The sequence below is a fragment of the Macrobrachium rosenbergii genome, chromosome 14 (assembly GCF_040412425.1).
Source record: "Macrobrachium rosenbergii isolate ZJJX-2024 chromosome 14, ASM4041242v1, whole genome shotgun sequence".
NCBI classification, from domain to species: Eukaryota; Metazoa; Arthropoda; class Malacostraca; order Decapoda; family Palaemonidae; genus Macrobrachium; species Macrobrachium rosenbergii.
Window position 1 is genome coordinate 40,228,535 of NC_089754.1, and position 26,816 is coordinate 40,255,350.

A 26,816-nucleotide genomic window follows, 5' to 3' on the forward strand; every position below is an offset into this window, starting at 1 on the left:
CTGGAGATTGACATACCAGCAAACTGAAAAAATTGGAACATTATAAAAAGATATTCATTGCATCCCAACAGATGGGGCCTACAGCGTTAGCAGTACTTGAAAGAATTTGACAGTATGCCCACAAGGCAGTTTTTAAATCTCAGACAAGAAAAACTAAACACCAAAAATGAGAAATAGAAATAAGGAATAACTTTTATTACAGCTACATTGTTTAAAACATGGCGTGAACATCTCAAATAGAACAAAATATTGGCAAATACAATCCTAACAATACAGATAATACAAGAAAGAACTTGAATCTTCCAAACCTCAAAATATTTTCCACAATGTTACAAAGTATAAAAAGGAGAAAGGAGTGATTTTTTGAAAAACACTCAATTTGATAGCTAATCATGTTCCCTTTATGTCGGATGAAAATTTGATAGCTAATCATGTTCCCTTTATGTCGGATGATTGAGAACACCAAAAATACTTAACAGTAATACTAACATACCTGTACAACAACTAAATTGCTACTGCTGCGCATTTCAGGGCCGTGTCTCTGGATCGTATTTTGGAAATAACTATTTGAAGCCACGGCCTAATTGGCAAAAATATGCGCTGGTGTCTAATGTTGATAATTAAGGCACTTATCGGAGTAAATCACAGAAATTTCCAAGGGAAACTTAGCTAAATTTAATAAGCACCCACAGGGAGGCTAGTTGTGATATAAAGTATGACATCAGGCTTAATAGCAGTATTCCCAGTAGTGTGATAATGATCGTAGAAACACAAATATTTGACAGAAATGTTGAGAATTACGATAATATTACGGTTTCTATTGGTGATACCATGGGTAATGAATAAGAATTTGGTATACTGTATAAATATGACATTATAATAAAGGAATTTGGTAAATATACATATGGCAACATTACTATTTTCATTGTACAATTTTACACTGACTATAGGAATACATAGCAATTACAACCCAATTGCTATTTACTTTTCTTGATCAGTTATACAAAACTTTTGGAACTGGTGAAACACAATCATACTGAAATCGAAAGTTCTTCACTTCTGGTCTGCTCAAAGCGTAAGACCCTGATTCACGCAAAGGTGTCTTAATCCCAGCTTAAACAAACAGCATATCCTTTTACACAATTATATATTACAAGATTTTTTTTTTTATTTCATATTTCCTTCAATTTCAATAAAGTTCAGTAGAATCAATGGATTACAGTAGTGGATTATAAAAATTAGGGCATAGACCAAGCGCTTGGACTATGAGTTACGAGTATCCTTCAGCACTACAATGTAGTTATGATTAAATGAAATATCTATATAATAAACAATGTAAGTGAAATACTAAAAATAATTGAAAATTGAAAGAATGGGTAACTTCAAATTCATAAAAAATAAACAGATAAAACTGGGAATACATAGGCTCACTGATAACCACTCAACAACCCTACAACAACACTAGTGTCAGTTTCAAGTAAATAAATCAGGTGTATAGAAACAACGAAACTGACACAGACACACAATATTATATGGGGAGTTGTGTGATATACTAAATACTTTGGATTTATTATGGGATTGATCATGCATTAAGGAAGTTAAGGTTACAACACTTGCGTTATGTTGCATTCATTTAGCAGGACTAAGCAGGTACATGTCAACGGAACTTTTGAGGAGACAATATGAAGCAACAGAAACTCCAGGGTAACAATGGTTTTCACAGGGAGTGTGTAAGCCTTGGTGCATATTTCAAGTTAAAGGAAACGTGAATTGCGCCAAGGAACTGTATTACAGAATTAATATTCTCATTTGATGCCCATTCCTTTATTGTACTTAAGAGACAGGATTCACTGAAAAGATGAGAGAGAGAGAGAGAGAGAGAATATACTACTACTATTACTACTACCACCAACATCTGAGTCTTCATTCATAAAGTATAGAGGGTGTCTAGTAAAGTACGTCATACTACAGTATAAATGAGTGGGAGGGCCTTCAATAATGACGTTTCACTATCCTCCCTCTGGGTGCTTACTAAATTTAGCTAAGTTTCCCTTGAAATTTCTGATTTACTCCGATAAGTGCCTTAATTACCAACAACAGACATCAGTGCATATTTTTGCCAATTAGGCCGTGGCTTCAAATAGCTATTTCCAAAATACGATCCATATCCAATGCTTTGGAAAGATTTTATCAACGAAAACCAATTAGACACGGCCCTGAAATGCACAGTAGTTCCTTTAACTTTTCTACCATACTTATGTACAGTATATGGGAAGAAATCCTTGTCTACATATATTTGTTTGTTTCTTAACTATATTTTTTGCTTATTTAATTAAGAATAATTTATAAATTTCATTCAGAGGTCATACAGGCATTATCTAACTTTCATCCAAATATCAGTACCAATCCTTTAAAGGTATTTTTGTAAAAATCCTCATTTTCAATCTATCCAATTATTAAGTTTTGAAGAAAATACCATATTTTAATGTCTAAAATAATCATCAAGGAGAAACCCTGTGGGCCAGCCCTATGAAAATTCATCTGTTGTAAGAACTATAAATAGAGAAAAGGGGTTTTCAAAAATAGTAATGAAATCATATTTTTTAGAAAACTTGGCTTTTCATAAATGTCTATATACTAATTGGCTTTAAGTGTCCACTATAATACTTTGGTGCAAAAAATTGAACAAATACTTTTCTCATTACAAATACATTTGCTATGTGATTTCATCTGATATATTATGGTAACTGCAAAAGTTATTCATACAGTACGTACAATAATTATAGTCATTAACTGATCAGTAAAGAGAAGGTGTTGGGCCATTCACCCAGTCTACCACTTGCTTGTCATACCATACGTAAGCACCACGAAGATCAGTGTCAGGAGGCAACAAGGCTAGGTAAGAAGGACTAACAGCACCTTGCTCAATTGTCAGTGGACCCTGAGAGGAAAAAGGTTTTCATCATGACTATTATTGTGAGGCTTAGTTCCAGTTTAAGTAAAACCATTTTTTTTTTTAGCAAATAGGAGATTCTCACTTGGAATGCAACCATACTTTGGCAGAGAAATAAAATAAATAAACACTTTACTTGAGGCTTAAGGTACATACATGCTTCCTCACTTATGACAAATTATTATCTTTATTTCCATGTACACATGTAACTTTGTTAGTTTTTGGGTGATGTAGTTTATCTAGAGATTTTAACTGTTTGTCTACCTTGTATTACATATTTTTTGCAAATATACAAGAAAAAATTATTATTAATACAGTATTTATACTGCAAAAATGGATGCTCTTTTCCAAGATGTTATTGGGCGACAATATTCATGAACAAAAACAGGAAGGTTATAAAACTTATTTTTCTTCAGTGCTCAAAAGAAGCAGAAAATTGTCCTCATACTGTACCTCCGTTTTTATACTTCTATAAATAAAATATTGTTATGCATGTCCTCAAATATGTATTAACTAGCTCATACATTTATATATACTATATCTTGAACTATAACACTAGTAGTACATTGATGTAAAAAAATCTGATCTGATATGTACAGTCCTGGATGGGATTAGTTTTCATTTGTGAAATATACACAACTGAAAAGCTTAGAAAGTTGGAAATTTCCAGTCATATTAAGAAAAACAAAACTAATTAATGAAAAACCCAAACAACAGTTTTGATCAAGTGCAACTGTATATGGTGGAAGAGCATTAAGTTGAATAGACATCACCAACTTATCTATAGCTGACTATAGATATAACATTCATTTCTGCTACTAACCTTGTGAGATGTCATATCAGTATCAACATATCCTGGATGGCAGTTATTAACTACAATATCCTTCCGGGGGTCTGCATCAAAAGCCCTTTGCTGTACTCGTGTAAGTGCTGACACTGCTACTTTACTCACAGCATAGGTGCTACTAGGCCATCCTTTAGCATTACAATCTCCTGCCTTTGCAGCTCTATTAAAACAAATATTAATTATGTTACTGTGGCCACTTTAGAAATGCATAACAGCAATACAAACTGTAATACTGTAATATGTTTTCATTATTTTAGGAATGTCAAGAGCTCAAAATAATACAATAAACATGGCATACAATTTTGACTGAAGTGATGCAATGCATTATTGCTATTATTTTACTGGTAAATCACCACAACTGTGGCACACTTGGTTCCAAATCCTTGCCGGGGGTCACATACTATTAATTCAACAAAAAAAGGAATTTTGACAAAGGAAAAATCTATTTCTGGGGGAAGACCTGTGTCACCCAGTGAAATGGTTCCAATAGCACTCATTTCTATAGGTATAACTATTTCTAAATATACCAGAGAAAAAAGCTATCCAGAATGCTGGGGTTACCACCCCCGGATCGCTCACCATAACAGTGTCGGTATGCACTAGGGGTGTCATTGAACAAAGAAAAAATACCATAGGCACGAAGTTATATATAAGACAGTGGAATTATAAAACCTGCACCAGAATTATTGAAGACATCAAATGATGGCTAGGCTTATGACTGTTTTTTAAAAACCTCAGAACAATTTGGCACACCTCCTCCAGACAGCCATCATACATTGGTACAATTTTTGTGTCGTACCCACCCCTCGCATAGGAACTAGCTTGTACAGTATTGTACTTTGTAAGTTTCACACTTACAAAAGTATGAAAATGACATTTTTATAATAAAATAAAGTTTTATATATACTTACCAAATAATTACATAGCTATAGTTTCTACTTTACGCGGCATTTCAAAATTCAAAATTCGCGGTAGCGCTCTTTTGTTTTGAGTGTAGGTATGTTGCAACGCCCACTTTCGGGGAAGAACAGGTACAACTTAGCTAAGGAGCTCAATTCGTTTATGCTCTATGTCCATGAGAGGGGAGGAGGGAGGGCTCCGATCATATAATTATTTGGTAAGTATATATAAAACTTTATTTTATTATAAAAATGTCATTTTCATATAAGTAACTTACCAAATAATTACACAGCTGAATCCCACATTGAGTGGAGGTGGGATGAATGGACATATACTACCCAAAAAACTACTTGATATGGGGGTAATTTGGGATAGCAAATTAGCTAGCATCTTGGAATGCTTGTTGTAACCTTACCTGGTGAGGGAGCAACAGCAGACGGGTACTGCCTCTGGTCGTGGCTCCTCTCGACCTGTAGCGGTGTGGCGGTAGAGCCAAGGATCACCTCTACTGAGTGGGTGCTTTGCAACGTAGGAGGTCAATCGCAGGTTGCCAAAGCTAATAAATCCAATGGGTCACATAATGATATGTGGATTGCCCTTGCCCTGGGCGCAGTACAGTAGAATAACAAGGACCAGATAAAATTAACCTACACCATACGACATTTTAGCGAAAACTATAAAAACCAATTGATGACACTCAAGATTCAGTGTACACCAAACTTCCCAAGAAGTACGACTGCCCTTATTCAAGGAGAGTGGATAGAGGAAAAGGGAAGGCGTTCCTCCTATCCTTCACCCCCAATACCATGCCAGCTGTGAGGAACGGACCTAAAGTACTGCATTTTTCGTACACTGTTTCAACGTCCCGTAAATAAAACATGGCAAACACTGACTTGCACCTCCAAAAAGTTGTTTGTAAAATCGAAGAAAGAGACAGGTTACGTTTAAAAGCCAAAGACGTTGCCACAGCTCTTATTTCATGAGCCATTACTTTGCACAAGGGTAGTAATTCGTCTTGAACTCCCGAATGTGCTTCCGAAATCACGGATCTTAAAAAGAATGATAGTGCATTCTTGGACAAAGGACGGCTGGGGTTTTTAACGGAACACCAAAGATTAGGGGCCGATCCTCTAAGGTTTTTGGTTCTCTCGCGGTATACTCTTAGAGCTCTTACTGGGCAGAGGACATTTTCTTGATCGTCTGGGCCTAGTACTTCTGAGAGGCTCTTGAGAGAAAAGGAGCAAGGCCAAGGGTTAGCCGGATCCTCATTTTTGGCCAAAAACTCTAAAATTAACGAGTATACTACATTGCTTTGTGAGAAGCCTATCCTTTTGTCAATGGGATGAAGTTCGCTGGCTCTTTTGGCTGTAGCAAGTGCCACCAAGAATAATGTCTTCTTCGTAAGATTGCGAAGAGACGACGACTCCATCGGTTCAAACAGTGGGCCTGAAAGCCAGTTGAAGACCACGTCCAAGTTCCAAGCGACTCCTGAGGGTTTAGCTTGCTTACTGGTGTTGAAATGTTTGATTAAATCACTGATGTCTTGGTTGGAAGACAGGTCTAATCCTCTATGTTTAAATACTGAACTCAACATCGCTCTGTAACCCTTGATGGTCGATGTTGAGAATCCTTTCGATGTTCTGAGGCATAAAAGAAAATCTGCGATTTGAGTTACAGAAGTTTGAGAAGAGGAAATTCTGTGTTCTTGGCACCACTTCCTAAAAACTGCCCACTTGGATTGGTAAACTGCAGAGGAAGATTGTCGTCTGCACTTAGCAATAGCCTCTGCAGTGTTTCTTGAAAATCCTTTCGCTCTGACAAGTTTCCTGACAGTCTGAAGCCTGTCAGAATGAGAGTGGATAATCCTTGATGGTGCCGGAGGAAGTGTGGCTGTCTGAGAAGATTTCTCCTCTGAGGAAGCAGCCTTGGGAAGTCTGTCAAAAGGCTCAAAAGATCAGGGAACCACTCTTTGTGTGGCCAAAAGGGAGTGACTAGTGTCATTGACACATTGGCGTGTGAACTGAACTTCCTCAACACTTCCCTCACCATGCTGAAGGGAGGGAAGGCGTAAAGGTCGAGTTCAACCAGTCCTGCAACATGGCATCTGTTGCCCATGCTTGTGGGTCCGGGCCTGGGGAGCAATACAACGGAAGACGATTGTTCCTCGACGTCGCGAACAGGTCTATCAACGGCTTTCCCCACAGCTTCCACAGGTCGGTGCATACCTGTGGATTGAGTGTCCATTCTGTCGGTAGGACCTGTTTTCCTCGACTCAATTCGTCCGCCAGGACGTTCATTTTGCCGTGAATGAAGCGAGTCACTAATTGAGTTTCGTTGCTCTTTGCCCAAAGAAGAAGCTCCTTCGTCGCTTCGTTGAGTGTAAAAGAATGGGTCCCTCCTTGGTTTTTGATATACGCTAGGGCGGTCATGCTGTCTGAATGAACTGCTACTGTTTTGTGGTAGGTTAGCGTTGCAAAATGTAGAAGTGCAAGATGAATTGCTCTAGTTCCTTCACGTTGATATGGAGGTTTCTCTCGGAAGGAGACCAAGTTCCTGGTACTTCCATGTTGTTGAGAAGGGCTCCCCAACCCAGATTTGAAGCGTCGGAGAATAACGTTAGGTCGGGGTTCGTTGGAGCTAGAGACCTTCCTGCCAAAAATCTGTCTTTGCTAGCCACGATCTGAGGTCCTCTTTTATCTGGGGAGTGATGCTGAAACTGAAGGAGTCCGGGAACGACTTCCTGTTCCAATTGGCTTTGAGGTAGAATTGAAGTGCTCTTGAATGCAGCCTGCCCAATGGAATGAACTTCTCGATGGATGAGAGAGTTCCGAGAAGACTCATCCATGCGTTGGCTGAGCAGGAGTTGCGAGTCACGAAGTCCTGGACTTTCCTTCGGCAAGAAAGTATTCTTTGTTGGGATGGAAAAGCCCGAAAACTCCGGGTGTCTATCACTATCCCCAAATAGAGAATAGACTGAGTGGGGACTAATTGCGACTTCTTGAAATTTATCAAAAGTTCTAATTCTTGCGTGAGACGAAGCGTTTTCCGTAAGTCCTCTGTGCATTGATAATTTGAGGGGGAGCATAGGAGCCAGTCGTCCAGGTACAGAAAAATGTTTATCCCCAAAAGAAGAAGCCACTTCGTAAGGGGCGCGAGTACCTGGGTGAAAACTTGAGGGGTCATGGATAGTCCGAAGCAGAGTGCCCGAAACTGGAAGACTCTGTCCTGGAACACGAATCTTACGATACTTCCTGGAGTCTGGATGAATTGGAATATGGAAATACGCATCTTGCATGTCGATCGTGACCATCCAGTCTCCCTGATGGATGGCCAACAAAACTGACTGATTCATCTCCATTCTGAATTTCGTTGTTTGAACGAAGCGGTTCAAGGCACTGACGTCCAGGACAGGTCTCCATCCTCCCAATGATTTGGGAACCATGAAGAGACGGTTGTAAAATCCCCTTGAGTTTACATTTCCTACTATTTCCACTGCTCTCTTTTCCAGAAGAGCTGAAACTTCCCGAGATGGGGCTGAAAACCTCTCTGAGTCTACTGAGTAGGATGCTAAGTTGAGGTTACTAATGGAGGTTTTTTCTCGAAGGGGATTGCATAGCCTTCTCTTAAAACCTTCAGCACCCGCGGTTCCGCATTTCTCTTCTCCCATGCTGGCCAGAAATGTGACAGTCTTGCTCCCACTGGGACACGGAGGACAGAAGTCTCATTTTCTAGTGTTGGACTTCATGAATGGTTTTCTAGATGGTTTGGAGGTTCGGAGGTTGGTTCCCGGTCGGGACTGGAGACGGCCTCTACCTCCTCGAAAGGGATGTTGCTGCAGGGGTGATGACATCCTAGTAGTTGCAGTTGACATTCTTGCAGGAAAATTCGTTCTCTTGGTGGATTGGGTGATGAGGTCTTGGGTTGATCTCTTCTGAAGATCGACGGAAATCCAATCTATGATGTCTTACGGAAATAGACTACCTTTGACTAAAGGAGCAAACAGAAGCGAGGAACGTTCTGATGGAGTGACACCTTTAGCTGTAAACGAGCACCACAAATCTCGCTTCTTGAGGACTCCCGTTGTGTAGATGGTAGCTAGCTCTACTGCTCCATCTCTTACAGCTCTATCTGCGCACCCAGTACACCCAGCCAGTCCGAAGCGAAGTTTTCTTGTAGGGACACACAGTCTTCTATTTTCTTAGCCAAGGCTCCTATAGTCCAGTCTAGGAAACTAAAAATCTCAGTCTAGGAAACTAAAAATCTCAAAGACTTTAAAAATATCTTTGCGAAGGTGGTCCAATTCTGAGGATGTAAAAAGAATTCTGGCCGAAGAGAAGGCCGAACGACGAGAAGCATCGATTATACTGGAGAAGTCTCCTTGAGAGAGGGCAGCAACTCCCAAGGACGGAGCTTCTCCCATTGCATAAGACAGATACTTCTGTCTTACTAAGCGCGAAGGAGGTGAACAGAAAACCGCCTTCCTGACTTTCCTCTTCTCTGCTAGCCAGGCATCCGTACGGCTGAAAGCTTTCTTCGAAGATGAAGACAACACCGTCTTGCGGAAGTCTGGTGGTACCTGGAGGTTGACGCATGCCGAGGTAGGCTGAACCCGGCGATAAAGGAACGACTGGGGAGAAGGACGACGGGTAGCAGACCAGGAAAAACCTGAGTAAAGCCGAGTAATGAGAGGTGGGCTGTTCCTCTTCTACAGGTTCTTCGGCGGACAAAACGGGAGATCCTGGAGGTTCTACGGAGTCCTGTGCGGTGTCCTGTACCGCTGGAGTTGGTTTCTAAAGAAGGCTCAACACTTTGTCAAGCCGGAGTTGAAGCGGCACCAAAGAAGGGTCTAGAGGGACTGATGGAAATTCTTGATGCGAGGTCACGACAACATTAGAAGAGAGGTTGATTGAAGATGCGCCACCAGCGACTGGGCGCATGGATGATATGCGCCCACCCGCTGTTGAAGCAGACAGAGATTCCTTTGAAGCAACTGCCCTGTCCGTGGACGCTTGGTCCGCCAAGGATGGGCGCTCTGAAGACTGCCGTTCCCGCTCCGAGTGGTCCAACATGGGCTCTTCTGTCTTGGAATCTGGGTGCTCCCGTACAGGTAAGGTGAGAGCAGTGCGCTCAGGTGATGGGCGCTCAGACGAAGGTGGGTGCTCATACGATGATGGGCGCTCGGGTCTTGGGCGTTCGGACTTTGGGCGCTCTGGAGGTGAAAGGTCGGATCCCGAACAAGCTGTGAACTGGCATTTATGTACATTGCCTGGGCGCTTTCTTGCGCGGGAAAGAGAGCGAGAATCCCTTGTCCATGAAACCCAGAAACTACAAGACGGGAGAGGGCTATGATCTCTCTCAACTGCTCGCCACGAGGCGGGGAGAATCGGAGTCCATAGAAGCGCCTAGCCTTTTCAGTGGTCTAGACACGAGTAAAACGGTCATTGCGTCTCTTAGATGTGGGCGAGTCTGATCCACTTGAAGAAAGAGTGTGGGTATCTATTCTAATACCTTTCCAACGGTATTCATCCGCGGCCTGGGATCGGTGGACAACAGGTTCGGATGAGGCGACGACTGCTTGTGGGCAAACCCCACCGACCTCCCTTGGACTGTCAGTTTGCTTCCTCCCATGTTTGCAAGGGGAGTTTAGCAGGGACCTTGGTCTAGGAGTATCGGTGGGACGAACAGCTGCCCCCTCCACTGACACATCACTTGACACAACACTATTAAATTTGTCCATTAGGACCTTCACAGAATTCCCAATTTGGGACACCGTATTTACAAGTCAATTAAATTTCTGGTCTACCCGTGGTGCTAAGCTGGCAATGGCATTGGGTTCAGCAGACTAAGAATTAGGTACAGGAGTGACGGGAAAAGCTGGAAGTGGGAGAAAAGGCTGCAACAGGTGTCGAAGGGATAGGCAAAACATCAATATCTTCCCTTGAAAAATGGCCCATACTAGCAGAAGCCTTTGCTTTGGCCCTAACTGTGGCTTTCCTAATTCGGTCCCTTTTCAATTTATCTAAATGAGACTGTAAAGTTTTCCATTTACCCTGATCCCAGTCTTTACATTCGTCACAAGTCAATTCAGGAGAACAAATTTGTTCCCTACAAGTACAACAAATTGTATGTTGGTCGTATTTTACAAACGTGAGTCTAGTTTTGCAGCCTTTGCTGCAGTACCTAATGCTGAATAAACTAGAGTCAGACATAATGGTCAAGAATTCCAAATGAATAAGTCCCAATTGAATTATTAAAAAACTAGCTAAGCTTAATAGCTGCGCTACCAACAAATAGAGTACTTCACCAAAGACGATCTCCGAACATTCGGTGAAAACAAAAACGAGAGCTGCTAATAACTGGTTTTCAGTCATTAACCGGCAGAAACGAATTGAGCTCCTTAGCTAAGTTGTACCTATTCTTCCCAGAAAGTGGGCGGGGCAACATACCTACACTCAAAACAAAAGAGCGCTACCGCGAATTTCGAATTTTGAGCTGTCGCGAAAGTAGAAACTATAGCTATGTAATTATTTGGTAAGTTACTTATATAAAATTTACTATTCTGCATGTTTATAAGGTACTTTTGTCAGGAATGAATGCCAAGGTGATAGTAAAAATCCCCAAAACAATGTGCTATTATTTCAAGATTTTCATATCAGAATCATTTTGTTGTCCTGAACTGTATTATTGTAAAATAGGACTTTGCACTAAAGTATTTTATCTAAACACTGTAATCCTAGCTCATTCAAACAAATAGGTTTGGGGTAGGGGAGTGCAGACACATATTCAGTGCAGACATTATGTAGTAAACATTCAAGCGTATCCTAGGCTAGTGCAAACTCCAAGCTCAACCTTGCTTAGCTTAAGTAACCTTGCACCAAAAACCTACAAAAGTTACTTTAGTAACTAGGCTGCAACATAAAATAAATCCAGTTAAAACATTTTACTTCTGATACACACCTATAAATACTTTAATACATAACTCTCTGTATGAAGTGATTCTATTATCTAACAAACAAAAATTAGGATACATACTTAGTAAATTATGAACATTTGTAAAATAAACAATAGTAACAATAACACTATTCATGAGAATTAAGAAATAATAAAAAATAATTATTTTAAATCTCAAAGAACCCCATGGCCACACGGATGCATTGAATGATAATTTGAGAGCCTATTCCAACACACACTAAGTCAATGAAACATTAAAAGCATACAATACAACACTGTAGTATAAAATATGTTCAGTAAAAACTGAAATATAATCATAAATCCTAAACATGTTACTTTGGCTCTCTAAAGTTATTTTTTTTAACTTTAAGAAACAAATATTAACAGTGGTACAGTCTGTGGACAGAGGAGGAGGAGGATAGAGAAGTATGGCTGTCATTCTTGAACTGCTCCTAACCCATGTCTTCCATCACAGCAGAGGACTTCAAAGTCAAGGAATAGTTCCTTGTTGAAGGTCTGACAGTATCAACAGAAGGAAAAAAAAAAAAAAGCAGCATCACAGGGGTCTGCTGCCAAAGAAGAGCATTTGGCTAACAACAAATGCTCCAAAAAGTAACTAATGAAGCCTCTCCAATCAGGCCCAGGGTCAGCCAGAACACCTTCAGCAACACCTGTACACTTTGACAAGGTTCTTAATGAAAGATCCAGCAGTGCTAGTTGAAGAGTTTATGTGGGATGCTCACCATCAGTGAGTGAGATCCATCAAGTACTAAGAAAAGAGACTGGTCATTCATGGGACCTGATAAACCTCCACCGACTCAGCAGCAAGGGAAATACAGCAAGAAGCAGTCCCAGTTTAAAAACCACAGTCATCGCAAGAAAGGCCAGTAAGAGGCATAGATGACAAGGGAGGAGTTTCACACTACAATGACACAAAAGGAGACGTAGCCCTCTTCTGCTTATACAATAGTTATACATACTTCTGTCACTGAGAAGGTGGCTAATCCACAAATGTTGGCAGAAAAGATACTCAGAACAAACTTAGCCCTGGAGTAAAGAACAGAAAGAAAGAGGATCAAATGCCACAGCAAACATAAAGCACCCATACACATTCTTGCACACATCTATGGTATTCTACCTTACCTTCCAATATAAAACATGTAAAAACCATTAACATCAGACAAATACATTTAATATCATACAAACAAGATCCTTAGTTCCACAGCTGTAGGGAGATGTATTAACACACCAGTGGCCAAAGATGAAGTAATGGAATGAAGACATGAGTGGATAGGTACTCTGCTAATTCATCTACTTACACCTTAACTATTATGTTAACAAGCTGCACTGACCAAACCAGTTTGTGTCCAGTAATACTCCTACACAAATACATCAGATTTATACTAGAATAAGAATAATATGTAAAGAAAAGAAACACTCAATCTGAGAGATACCTAATAACATCACACACTTACTTAACAAACTGATTCATTAGAGAAACAATTTCATCTTCTGTAAGTGTTGGTGATGCAAATTTCTCCCTTAAGGCTGACGCTGCAGGTTCACTTCCATCTATCTTTAGCAAATGCCCAACACAGCTTGAAACATTGACAACTCTAGCTCCAGGACGAAGAAGTGGAAACAATTCCCGGCAGACATTCAATGTTCCAGTGAAATTAACACGAATCGTGTTTTCAGCTTGCTCCCCAAGTGGTTCAGTTGCATCTCTCTACAGTAAGGATATACGTTAACAATAAATTTTTGGCTCATAATATAAAACATATATTTAATACCAGATATTTGAAGACAAATTAAATAAAGTGCCTGTATAGAAATTATCAGAATATAAGAAGAGATAGTATAATGCACATACGCTGTATGCAAAAGCAGCATTATTAACAAGGACATCAAAACCTCCATATTTTGTCTTGATATATTCTGCAAATTTCTTGATACTTCCAATGTTATCAATGTCCAGCTGATGGTATTGAGCTTGAAGTCCCAACTGAAATAATAAAATGAGGAAAAATAATAAAATGAGGGAAATAAGTACAAAAATCCACTACTGTATAATATCTATTTTTGTTTCATCACAAACTTATTAAAAAGTAATCGTTTTCATCTGCGCCATGCAATTCCACACAAATCTATTTTGTAGAAGAAAAAGGAGGGCTGGCAGCTGCCAGTAGCTCAGCATACACACACACATATATGAATGACAAAGTCCCCAATGGATAGATGTCTGAAAAGATTTTCACTGGTGGCAAGAAGTTCAGAAATTTCAGAGTAAGGGTCCCTTTTGTCCCTCCTTCAACACACATTTTCCTGTTTAAGACACTCTGAACAAAGGATGGGACTATCTCTTAAATGTCACATACTTAATTCCATCTTGACAAAGGATGTCATAGCTAAGGATGGTAAATCTGTCCCATAAAAACAACAGGTTTTAAAAGTAAACAAATGGATGACTCTTACTCCAGGTAATCCTGCTGGCAGTTCTTGCCTCTAGCCGAGGATTGATATCCAGGATAGGGGACCATGTAGGGTATGCCTTGCTTGGAGGTACCATAACAAAGGGACTTGCACTAATGTAAAGCAAGGGCAGTGATCATGTGCCAAAGATCACGTTATGCAACGATGAGACAGACCGGATCAAACTAAAATACCTACTGGACAGAAGGTAAGCTCAAAAGTCAGTAGAGGAGAGGCATTCTTGGAAAATCTTACAATTCTATGTCAAAGGAGTGGGCCAGATCGGGAGGGAAGAGTAGGGAAAAGTTTCCCATAGCAGAAGTGTAGCTGAGATGCCTGAAATGAGTAGTCTTCTTGGATGAATTGATTGCCAGCCCCTCAAAAGGAGGAACCTCTAAGATTTAGACAACAGAGAAAACTTGTTTGAGCTTGCTGACAAGTGTACAGTAAACCCCCCATATTCGCGTTCTCACAATTCACGGACTCATGCATTCGCGGGTTTCTCTGTGGAACATATCTACCCATTGTTAGCAGAAAATTCGCCCATTCGCAGTATTTTTCACTGAGAAATATTCACTAATTACTGTATTTTCATATAATTTTCAAGAATAAATGCACTTTTTGTGATAAAACTATTAAAGTACTCAGGTATAAGCATTTTTACAGGTTTTTTTTGTGTTTAACCCATCAAATACAGGGGGTTCACTGTACTAAGCTAAACATACATAACTACTGAAAGAGTAAACTTGAGCAAGAAAAAAGCAACTGAGCTTCCTTGGCATTTGTAATTGGTGACAAAAGGCAAGCTAGTACCTACCATCCCAAAAATCTAACTGAAGGAGAAAATGAATGCATTTATATATAACTAAAAGACAAAAAGAATACTTCTAACCTGTAAAACAGGAGAACAGCCAATGCACCTACAAAGCATACAGGCCACATATGAACATACAAAAGAAAGGCAAAAGTATGTAAATTAAGGGTAATTACCACTATAAAATGATTAGAAATGAAAAAAATAATGCAAGGGTTATAGCAAGGGAAAAATAAATTATTCAAAATGAACTATATGAGTATTAAAAATTATTAAAAAATAATTATGAGGACTATAGCAAAATTTTCCAAAGAAACAAGACTGAAAATGTAATTCAAACACCATACATACAAAAAATTATGAGTTTCCACCAATGAGAAGTGCTAAGGAACCATGATGAATACTCAAGAGAGGTGGAAAGGGACTAATTTTCTTCTGGAAAGCACCTGGAGATTTCTAATACCACAGATTAGGCTAAAGTATAGTACAGTAACAGGTTTTTATGTTGGAACATATTACAGTACTTGACTAACATGGAGGCAATCCTAAATGGCCAATGCACTCAGTTTTTCTTAGATACAGTATTCAGCTCAAGACTGTTCATTCCCTTACCTCACTCAAATTCTTGACAGCAGCTAATCCTCGGCTTTCATCCCTGGAGGTCAGGTAGACAAGGCCATCAAATTTTGTACATAACTCCTTCATGATGCCAAAACCAATTCCTTTATTGGCACCAGTAACCTGGTAAGAAAAATATATACCCGCTATCAGAGCAGCATTGAATTAATATAAGAAATTATTCACAGTTCATCACATGATGGCATTTTATAGGTCATTTTCCATAACTTACATCTCTCATATAAAATTATTTTTTGAAATTTACTCAAGTCCTAGATGTGAGAAGATATGTTCAGATTAGAGATTTAGAGGTTATTTCCTTGACTGACATTACTATTCATCCAAAGATGACAATTTCATGAATAATCAGATGGGATCTGGTGAAACCACAGGAGGATCCATTACAACGGCTAAAATCATGTACTGACTCGCTTAACCTGTTGCCTGTTGGGAGATTTGACATCCCATTCTTTCTATTCACGGCATTGAGCTTAGCTGACTGTGGTACATGTCTGTTATCTGCAGGGTTATATCAAATGCAACAATTAATTGCCTTTCATCTGATGGTGGCAATACAACATTGGCAATTTTCTTAAACACTGATCTGTGCTAAAGGTTCTAAACCAAGACATGCCAGTTCTGAGTAGTCTCCTTACTTAAGTATTCACTTCTTGTGTGTCTTATCTATCCTCCACATTCCACAAATCTTTTAAATAATCTATCAATCAAGGACTTCAGTCATTTCTCATAGCTCCGCTCTTTTTGCATGGATGGGTTAAGATCTGAATACCCATGTGAAGGGCCTTACTCAGTAGTGACTGATGACCTCCGACAGGTCGAAGTGACTAATATGAGGGAGGCAAGTAAACTGTAATTGGAATTTGTATACAAAATTTAGGCTAAAGGCCAAGCACTGGGACCTATAAGGTCAGTCATTGCTGAAAGGGAAATTGGGAGTAAAGGAGGTGTTAAAGGTTAACAGGAGAAAAACCTTGCAGGTGCACTATGTAAAAATTATTATGGGAGGGTGAAAAGTGGGGGATGCGTTTCAGACCACATGAATGGATGTACATAAACAGTTAATATCGTGGGGAATACTTAAAACCTCACTCTAAAAATGCTTATACAGTAACTGCCTATCTTGAAACTTCAAGTACCAAATGCATACTTAAAGTATCATCCTACATCAAATACACCATAAACTATTATCATATTACTGTACTGTATCATTATTATTAAAACAGTTTAACCAAACCACTGAGCTGACTATCAGCTCTCACATGGCTTGCCTGAAGGATTTGAATGAAATGACAGGATGAATGAAAATGAAATTCAAAGGCATACACTCTCACACTGAAACACAATCACACAATAAATACAATTATATTCATGTTTCCATATATACTCACTAAAAAGGTACAGTATATTAAAATTCATAATAAATTAAGCAAAATTTTAAAATTTAGTTGTTTTAAAATTCATTAGATGCCTAAGGGTTTTCCTATTTTTATTAAAGATTTACTTATAAGATGAGTCAGAATTACTTGTGTGTCTCTCTCTCTGACATGTTGAACTCCATTTTCCAATACTGGATTTTATGTTTTAATTTATTTTTTTCTGGTTCTTCATTCCATATATTTTGCCATTTACTTACAATGATTGTTTTTATATATCTTATATAGTCACTAACTGGAATGTTTACATTAGCTTGTGTCATGTGGACCACTTTTTTAGCTGTTTTATCAGTCTCTTCATGTCTTTTAATCTCTACATGGGCAGGGATCCAACATACTTCAATATTTTTTCATTATTACACAATTTATGGGATGAAAACTTAATCTGCTGTACAATATTATTTTTTGGATTGTAACTTTGAATGGTTTCTATAGCGGTTCTGGAGTCGCTATAAATCACAAAATTATTAAAGGAGGCTTCTTTAATTATTTTTATGGTTGTTGCTTTTGCACATAGCTCAGCTGTAAATACTGAGGCACTGTCAGGTAGAGAGAACTGCTACATTTAGTCTATTACTGTATTAATCTTTGAAATTATATTATTAATATCATTTCAAAGTCATCTTAAACATAAGTAACCTTAAAATATATACATATATACCTCTAACCCTTCCAGCCAAATCAGAAAGAGAGAGAGAGAGTGTTACCACCAATTTATATTCAGCCAGCGGTGCTGGCACGGGCAAAAGAGAGAGAGAGAGAGAGAGAGAGAGAGAGAGAGAGAGAGAGAGAGAGAGAGAGAGAGAGAGAGAGAGAGAGAGAGGGGGGGGCTGAACTAAGTATCTATTTAGCTATCTATTTATTTCTCATTCTACCCTTTGGGAAGAGAGAGAAAGGAAGAAAACAAGAGAAATTGATTTGATCAATTTGTGGCAACATCTATCTACCCTTGGTCAGAAAAGTTGAGTAATTTGACATATTTAACAGGTTTACCCTCTCCCGAGCTCCAAGGCTCAGGAAAAGATCAGGGTTGAAATTTGTTTGTTTAAAATTTTTTATAACTTACTATAGAAATGCATAAATGTTGTAATTACAGTATATTATTATTATAATCATTATTATTATTATTAAGATTATCATCATTATTATTATTATTATTTGAAAATTAGTACTTATTAGGTAAACCATTTATTTATCATAAAAAACAAATACACAAACCATAATAATTCTCTCATCTCAGTAAGAGAGAGAGAGAGAGAGAGAGAGAGAGAGAGAGAGAGAGAACTAAGATGGGAGGGGAGAGAGAGAGATATATGGGTCCCCTGAATGGAGGGGAGGAAACCAGTGTTTTACCATCTGTTTTTCTCTGTCTTTGAGGTCTGAATTTTAATCTTACAGTATTATTATTATTATTATTATTATCATTATGAAGGGAGTAGACCCTCTTTTAAACAGGTCTTATTAAAAAGGATGGCTGTATTATGCGAATTTATCTTATATAGTGTCATTTCTATCTTCTTTACGATTCGCTTTTCATAATCACGAATATCGAAATAATTGACCGAACTACCGACCACTGCCGCCTACGCCTCTTGGAAGCATTGCACATTGGGAAGGAGAAACCAACCCTCAACATTATGCAGGAAATCTTTCTCCTCCCCACGGCAGCCAGGAGACATGCACCGAGCGATCCCCATAGCGAACGAGTGAATCAAAATTCGGCATCTGAGGATCGAAATTCTTCTATTCATCCCCAGCACTACAATGCCGCTCACACGCAAGACGAGTCCCGAACATCAACTTGGGAGAGTAGGCTCCGCCCGAGGGTACATGCCCCGGGACAGCCAATCATAATTCAGCACCGATCAAGACCCCCCCTATAAATACCAACCCGAGCACCTCGTTTCTTCAGACCTTCTGCAACCACGTCCAGAGGATGACCAACGAGCTGGTCGAAACATGTCGACGGTACCTAAAATAGAACCTGAATCCAGACGGGCGATTTCTGATTGGATATTTTAATAAAAGACTTCCCATATTCTGCACACTATCCTTTTCCAACATGAATATCAGCCAGTTGCTGACTAACATCGCTGAGCCTGAAAAGCGATTCATAAGGAAGATAGAAAAGACACTATATAAGATAAATTTGCATAATAGAGCCATCCTTTTTAATAAGACCTATTATTATTATTATTATTATTATTATTATTATTATTATTATTATTATTATTATTATTAATCTTAATAATATTTGAAAATTAGTAAATTATTTTTTATCATAAAAAATATACTCAGTCATGAAAATAACATCAAAATACACTAATTAGGATGAAAAAGCCCATGAATTGCTGAATTTTTCGCGAATAATCTATAGATATGTTCCACACAAAATCCCATGAATCGTGAGAGCACGAATACGGGGGTTTACTTACTCGAAAAGGAATAAAAGGGGTTGCAGCTAGGGGCCGAAGGGACGCCCCACTGAAACTTAAGTAATGACTACCTTGCACCGTGTGAGGTACACTGATGGCACTACCCCGCTAAGGGATAATCTGAGTAATCTGTGGGGTTAGGCACTTACTGGACTACTTTAAAAGCTTGCAACAAAGAAACTATTAAAAATGTGTTGTAGTATTTGAGTGGCAACCCTGAGGCAACAGGAAGTGGATGATCTGACATTAGTATGCTTACATTAACTTACTTTCACTGCTTAAATACAGCTGAAATACCCTGTACCTTTAATTGGTGCACTCTCAAGAGATAAAATGCTACCCACTGGCACAAATGTCAGTGCCTGTGGCAAAAAGACTATATTCTACAAGTGTTGGGCAGGAGATAGCAAATAAAACTGATGTGCAACTTGGGAGCCTTACCATAAGTTGGGATTCATACACTACCAAAATTCTGGGAAAAGATGTTAGTGTCTGTGATAGGTGAGGCCCTTACCAAATAAGTAAATACATATAATCCCTGATGGGAACAAACACTTTCACTCTCCTAAGAAGGGCAGAGAACTTACTCCCACTGATCTGGCAAAAGTTTTCAATTGAAAACCGGCCAGATTCTGGAAAAATCCTCAACTCAGTGACCTTATTAGATAACCTCCATACCAGAGGTTATCTAATAAGGGGAACCTTAGGATGTGGGGCAGCTTGAGAAGTTTTCCCCAACTCAGGATACTGTACTCCCATGTTGTTGATCAACATCCAAAAGCATACATGGGACTGATTACGCACATTTATATACTACCAAAACTTATGGAGATACTCCTGAATTAAAAAAAAAAGGCTTGTCTTACTAGGATACTTTTCCTCTGAACACCACAACTGAACCTCAAAGCTTTTTACGAGAAACTGACTGATATTCAGCAATAAATGAGAGATGTAAAATGAAAATTTCAAGATATATTAACCAAATTTGAATAAAAAATACTATAAGCTTCAACCTGTTTGTGAAATCTGAATAACAAAGAATACTTACAACAGCAATTCGACCAGGCATGTTGACTATCACCTGAAACATGAGAAAAGGTTGTGAAAAAAGGGGGAATATGCATACAATCTATGGTCAAGTTAGTTATAAATGATTTGTTTAACCAGGGTTCTTCTCAGGCTGGAAAAATTTATGGTCAAACCTAAACTGGTTCATAGATACAAAAATACATGCCATACAAACAACCTTTGTTGCAGCTCTGAATAAATTACCTTCATGATAGATTCAGGCACAGAGATCAGATTTTGAGTGCCAATTTTAGATTAAGTAAGTGGTAGTACTGTAGTACAACCATCTTTGTTAGAGGGAGTCCCTGTTCACCTGCTGCACATCTTATTTTGCAGCGTACTGTGTAAAATCCAAAGACAATGAATCAGCCAGCTGAGCTCAGAGGAACCTACTTTGTATACACTATCAGGTTTATTATATGAAACCAAAATGCTTTGAAAAACTTTTTTCTTTAAAAGAAACAAACCTACTACTGCAAATGCTGAGCAGCACATTATGAAAGATGATGAACCCCAGTAATTCTTTTGTGTTTGCAATTCTTGCTGCTAAACAATTGATATTTCTACCCAAAGAGGAAGCACTCAATCATCTCTTAGTCTTAGGGTAGCACTAACCTTTACACCAGCAAATAAAAATGTTTGAATTCACAATACAATATCTGCAAGTAAAAACTCACAATATCATCATAACTTAGTAAGTCTCTGACTTGAATTCACTTACCTATCCAAATAAAACAAAAAACTTTGCTACAAGCTGGTTTGACCACTGATGCCTATAAGCAATGTAATTAACTGTTGGCAGGTAAGTGTGGGGTGATCGCACTGCCCACTCACCTGACTGCCAACCCTTTACTTTGGCAAACTGGAACAAAAGTATGGCTGTTAAGATGCAAGATTATGATGAAAGATGCGCCTTTTGTAAAAGTAAGAAAAATGCAAATGACTTTTGTCTTCTATGTGGAGATGCAGTCCCTGGGCAGCTCCTCCTGCTTATCTGCATTAGGTGGCCTATTGCTCACACAACTAATAGATTTGCACCAGACACTGCAACAAGCAACATTCCAGATGATGTCACACACAGCACTGTTTTTCTGCAAGGCTGTAGCAGCGAGGCTGTCAACTGTTTTTGGCTTAGAGGAAATCTTGCCCACCAATCAACTGAGCACATTCCTCATCAGCCAATTAGCGATCAGCATACATTCGACCCCCTGCTGACCATCTAGTATATAACTCACCACAAATGACAGCCTACTCCTGTCTTTCAGTGTGATCATGCTCAGTGGAGCCTGAGTGAAACATGGCCAAGATCAACACTGAGGAAGATTTTCTCCTGAAGAAGGACAAGTCCACGGAGGATGAACTCTAGATTTCAGTTACCATCATTGTTACTCCATGTATTTGTCCAAAATAAAACTAGCCAAGTTTGCTACTGCTGTCCTCTCCAAGAATGACAAACATTGGCAAGTTACTGGTAAAATGCAGTAACCCTGAAAAATCAGTGATCAGAAAGGCACACAAAACTCCATATAAACTGAATGCAACTGATGCAGCTATCACCTTCAATAATAATAATAATAATAATAATAATAATATAAAATTTGGCAGCAGACCCTCTTTTAAACAGGTTCCATTGAATATTATTGCTGCTTCAGCTGCATTTATTTTGTAGAAGACTTTTTCTATTTTCCTTATTGCGGACTTCTCTTCATTGGAGGTGCGTGCTAACAGCCCGCCTATACAGTATTTGTCATTTCATGGGGGAAAAGTAAAAAATCTGGATTCTGCTTCTTTATATGCTCTATACAGTTAGTTCTACACAACTGTTGCCGCGACGTTATTCACCAACATTTGTGCAGCACAAATGTTGGTGAATAATGGTTTCACCAACAAACTCATCAATAAAGAAATTTGAACTGGCCTGGAAAAATGGTACAACTGTGAGAGCGCACAACCTGCCCCCAAGATGACATCAAGATATATTATAAGGCCCGGATACATCCCTAGTACTGTGAGGATGAGAGCTCCATGAAGAAATTCGTCATGGAAAACGTCACCCCGACCGAAGACAGTAAGAAATAAATCTTGTAACTTATTATAAGAACCGCTGCACCCATGATCTTGTGATGAAGAATAACCCCTCTCTGCCAGCAAGAGAACCCCTCAAGCAGAACGTGGTCTACCAATTTGTATGTCCTGTCCGAGGATGCCCCGGCGCTTATATTGGAATGACCACGATGCGTCTGTCAAAAAGGATCTCCTGCCACGCCCAGGAGGGTGTCATCAAGAACCACGCCCATGCTACCCACATTTCCATCTCCCGTGACAGTATTATACAAAATATAAGTATAATTGGGAGAGCTGCCGACCCTTGACGTCTGCGCCTGCTAAAGGCGCTCCTCATTGCCGAGAGAAAACCAACAATGAATACAAAGCAGGAGGCAACACTCCTACCCACAAATTTGAGAAGATTAATGCAGAACACCCACCAAATCCAACGAATACCTGAAAATGACAACCCTGAGAATGGAGACGCCCCTGGTGAGCGAGGCGCCCTTCGAGACAACCCCCCGACTACGACAGAAAGAGTAAATAATGACATCATTCATCCTCCGCCCAATAGCAGCCAAACTACCAATGATGTCAGTCGGCATGACATCACGCAACGGCAGGCCAATGGGAACGCTGGAATGAGTGATATTCCCAGGTTGCGAAGATCTGTCAGGATCGAGCTTCGCCACAGAAATTTGGCTTGAAGTTCGCCAACTGCAACCAATCAGAATTCACCGTCCATGACCCCCTGCTGAAGCCTGTGTATAAATTCAGAAGGACCTATGCAATCTGCCCATCCTCTACTAGCTCCCGCTGGAGAATGACAGAAGAGTCTGTCGAAACGTCGCGGCAACAACTGTATAGAACTAATTGTATAGAACATATAAAGAAGCAGAATCCAGATTTTTTACTTTTCCCCCATGAAATGACAAATATAGGCGAGCTGTTAGCACGCACCTCCAATGAAGAGAATTCCGCAATAAGGAAAATAGAAAAAGTCTTCTACAAAATAAATGCAGCTGAAGCAGCAATAATATTCAATAATAATAATAATAATAATAGCATAAACTGTTTCACTATTCAAGGACACAACATACTGGGCAACCACAAACACAATACTGTAATGTATTTGAATATCAAATTTTAAAAACAAAGCTGAGTTCCATGATGACCACACCATTGGGAGAAGAAAATAGAGGGTTGACAATTACCTGAGTTAGTGGCTTCCCCATCTCTCACCTACCTATGACAGTTAACTACTTTGTCACCAAACTTCAACAACTTAACAAAGATTAAAGTTACACACATCACACACACTATCACATGTGAACAAACCAAGAACTTGTTTTAGTTAACAAAATCCTATACAGTCAAAAACTAACCTACACGGTGTAATGCAGTTTTTATTGTTATCTTAATTGTTGCATAACAAATAAAAAATGAGATTGGTTTACTGTAATGTTTTTACAATATCATTGGTGCACTTCTAATAAAAAATCAGCACTGCCTAACATTTCTAAGTCCAGTATAAATTTACTATTACAATACAAAACTAATTTTTTTAGTAGAGTACAGTGCTTCCAAAACATTTCATTGGGAACTTGTCTGGTGCTACAGCCCACCCCTGGCTATAAAGCCTTGCAGGATCACAACCATACATATTGACTGCATTTTGTGGGAAATGCTAACTGTATTACTGCAACTCATAATATGGGTATAGGAGGCTTTTGTACCATATGTTTAATGAAGCTTCTGGCTGACAGACCTAAGGTTGCTTAGGTTGGGTTAGGATACTAATAGTAGCCTAGAATTTGTAGTAGTATCCTGGGTTACAATAATGCAATGTATTTAGTCCTACCCCTCAAAAATGCTGACATTCCTCTCAGCCTCTTTACAACTATAGAAAAAGGCTAAAATCTAACTATGGTTATGCTTTCTCCATTACACCTCCAAGTTACAAGCACTTTAACCTAATCCATGTGAGTTAGGGACAATTAGGCTGCAATATTTTCAGCCGTGAACCTGTTAAGCTGTCACAACCTTAGGCCATATGAAGTTTAGGCCGTAAGACACGTGGGGAAGCTTCTTGAGACGCCACGTTTAGTACTAGCCCCTAAGGGATCAAAGTATTATATACACACATTTCAGCCGTTTGCCAGTTTGGATGTTACAGACTAAATGAATTATGGCCAAAATGAACAGGACCCATCCAAGTCATGCTAGTTAGGTCACTCTGGCCAGCTGTCTTTGGGTAGTCTTCAACCAATACAAACTTGCTGCCTACCCTAACATATAAAAGGTTCACAATTCTATTACAAAAATCACTACTACCAACTTAATTATGTTTGAATAGTCGCTAATGTGTTTGAAATCTAGGCTTAAGGCACTGGCAAATGCAGCATGGCACCCAGGAGTTCAACAATTGTATGAAAATCAACTTCTATTACAACTATCCACCCACACCTCTTGGATGGAATTGTTAGTATTAGAGGCTTAGTCTATCCTATGATTTGTTCCTAAGCAGGGGTTCAGCTCCGAGACCCGTTTTCAGGGCAGGAATTGCATATGAAAAGGGCAAATCTATAATTGATGCACGTAAACTAAGCTGCTCTATGAAACACAGAAGCTAGTCATAGTCCTAAGATCCCCTTGTCGTGAAACCTTGACAAAGTTGGCTTAGCATTCCTAAAACTACTTGGGTCTACAAGTTGTCAAAATTAGCAAAAACAACAAATGTGGTTTACTTTTTCGTCTGGACATCAACAATCTCTATAAGTTGTTACTGAAAAATCTAAACAAAGTATCCTGCAAAAGAAACACTTACAGTGGAGAATCCTTATGCAGCAGAGGAGGATATCTAATAATCACTGACTTACTGAGCTTTTCAAACTAGTCTCCAACTGATAATAACACTGCATTGTTATGGAGACGAAAGTTCAAGGTTGGAAGCAAACACATGATAAGACCTAGTCATCATTACCCGGCTGTTGTGGGGACCAAAGTTCAAGGTCAAAGGCAAGTAAATAATAAGACCTAGTCATCATTACCCAGCTGCTTTGGGTTAGTAACATATTGTCATTCAACAGGTATGGTGAAGTGGCAGTTGATACAGTGAGGGATGCAATATTCAATGTTTGATCTAATTATGTATTAATGAGTTTACTGAGTGCAAGAATGACCAACTTCATTATGAAAATCAATGGGACACTGTTTTCAGATAAGCTGGTTGAAACTTCTTACCACACAATTATCAGTAATACAGACTGATAAGTCCATAGCCAAAAATGACTGGTGTTGAAAAGCTTACTACCATTAAATTTAGTTTGCAGATGAGAAAGACAAAGCCATGATCCACATTACTGTTGTCATCCCTAAGTCAAAGTACAGTATACCTGTATCAAACATATCCATAAGATATTAATTATTTTATATGTTACTCATAAGTCGGCACACTGCATAAAAAAAAATCCAGTTTGGTCCTGACTGAGCTTGGTGATGTAATACAGTATGTTATAATACTACAAATGACTTCCCGCTACAGCAAGGGACTTCTTTTTGTAGTATTCTGTTCTGGGGCATTTTAATTATTCAAAGCAATTTCTCTATATGATTCATGATCTACTATTTTCATAAAATGACATGGAAATGACGATATAGAAAGCTTAAAGGTGACTATTTTTTTGGGGGCATATTTTGAATTGTGCTGCCAATGATGGCATCAAATGGTGCTCATGCAGTCAATGGCAAAATCATTCCTATCGCAAACTGGCATCATTCTTTCCTCCAACGCAACACTCGTATGCATTTAGTCAAGTAATATATATATTCTTAATAAAATCCATTTCATATTTAGTATGTATTTATTTTGAACATTTTATTCCAAGGGTAGTTACTTAAGTCTGTATTTACAGCTAGAGCAAAGTAGCCTAAATGTCATAAGCTAAGCATATTTTTAAAAGATACTAATAGTTTTTAAGTCATTAAAACAAAACTTGTCCCTATATCATATGTAATATAATACCTTTAAGTAAAGCTAATTATACCAACAGTATGTTGACTTAATTTGTATTTTTGCCAATCATGGGAAGGTATCTGAAAAGCCTTTCTCCCCAATACTTCCCATGAACAAGATCAAACTGCTCAAATTTGCTTTTCCTGCCAGTAAGTTTTTTGTGCAAATTTGGAAGGCAAAATGCCAAATATCAGAAAAGGTCCCTTTGTGATGGCACAATTAGACCAACAATTAAACGATGTG

General features: G+C 38.9%; 1 protein-coding gene across 2 annotated transcripts; it reads right to left on the reverse strand.

The window, feature by feature from the left end:
- Window positions 1-180: 180 nt before the first annotated feature.
- LOC136845993 (carbonyl reductase [NADPH] 3-like) lies at window positions 181-25,543 on the reverse strand. 2 transcript variants are annotated; one of them, XM_067116570.1, is made up of 8 exons: window positions 25,386-25,509; window positions 20,493-20,525; window positions 15,550-15,678; window positions 13,525-13,656; window positions 13,127-13,380; window positions 3,777-3,960; window positions 2,767-2,941; window positions 181-2,489 (listed from the first exon to the last, which is right to left on the reverse strand). In XM_067116570.1, the coding sequence occupies exons 2-7, from the start codon at window positions 20,511-20,513 to the stop codon at window positions 2,798-2,800; spliced, it is 864 nt and encodes a 287-aa protein (XP_066972671.1). In that variant the 5' UTR covers window positions 20,514-20,525; window positions 25,386-25,509; the 3' UTR covers window positions 181-2,489; window positions 2,767-2,797. The 2 variants fall into 2 exon arrangements, with proteins under 2 accessions (XP_066972671.1, XP_066972670.1); XM_067116569.1 differs by having other exon boundaries at window positions 181-2,941; window positions 25,386-25,543.
- Window positions 25,544-26,816: the final 1,273 nt, after the last annotated feature.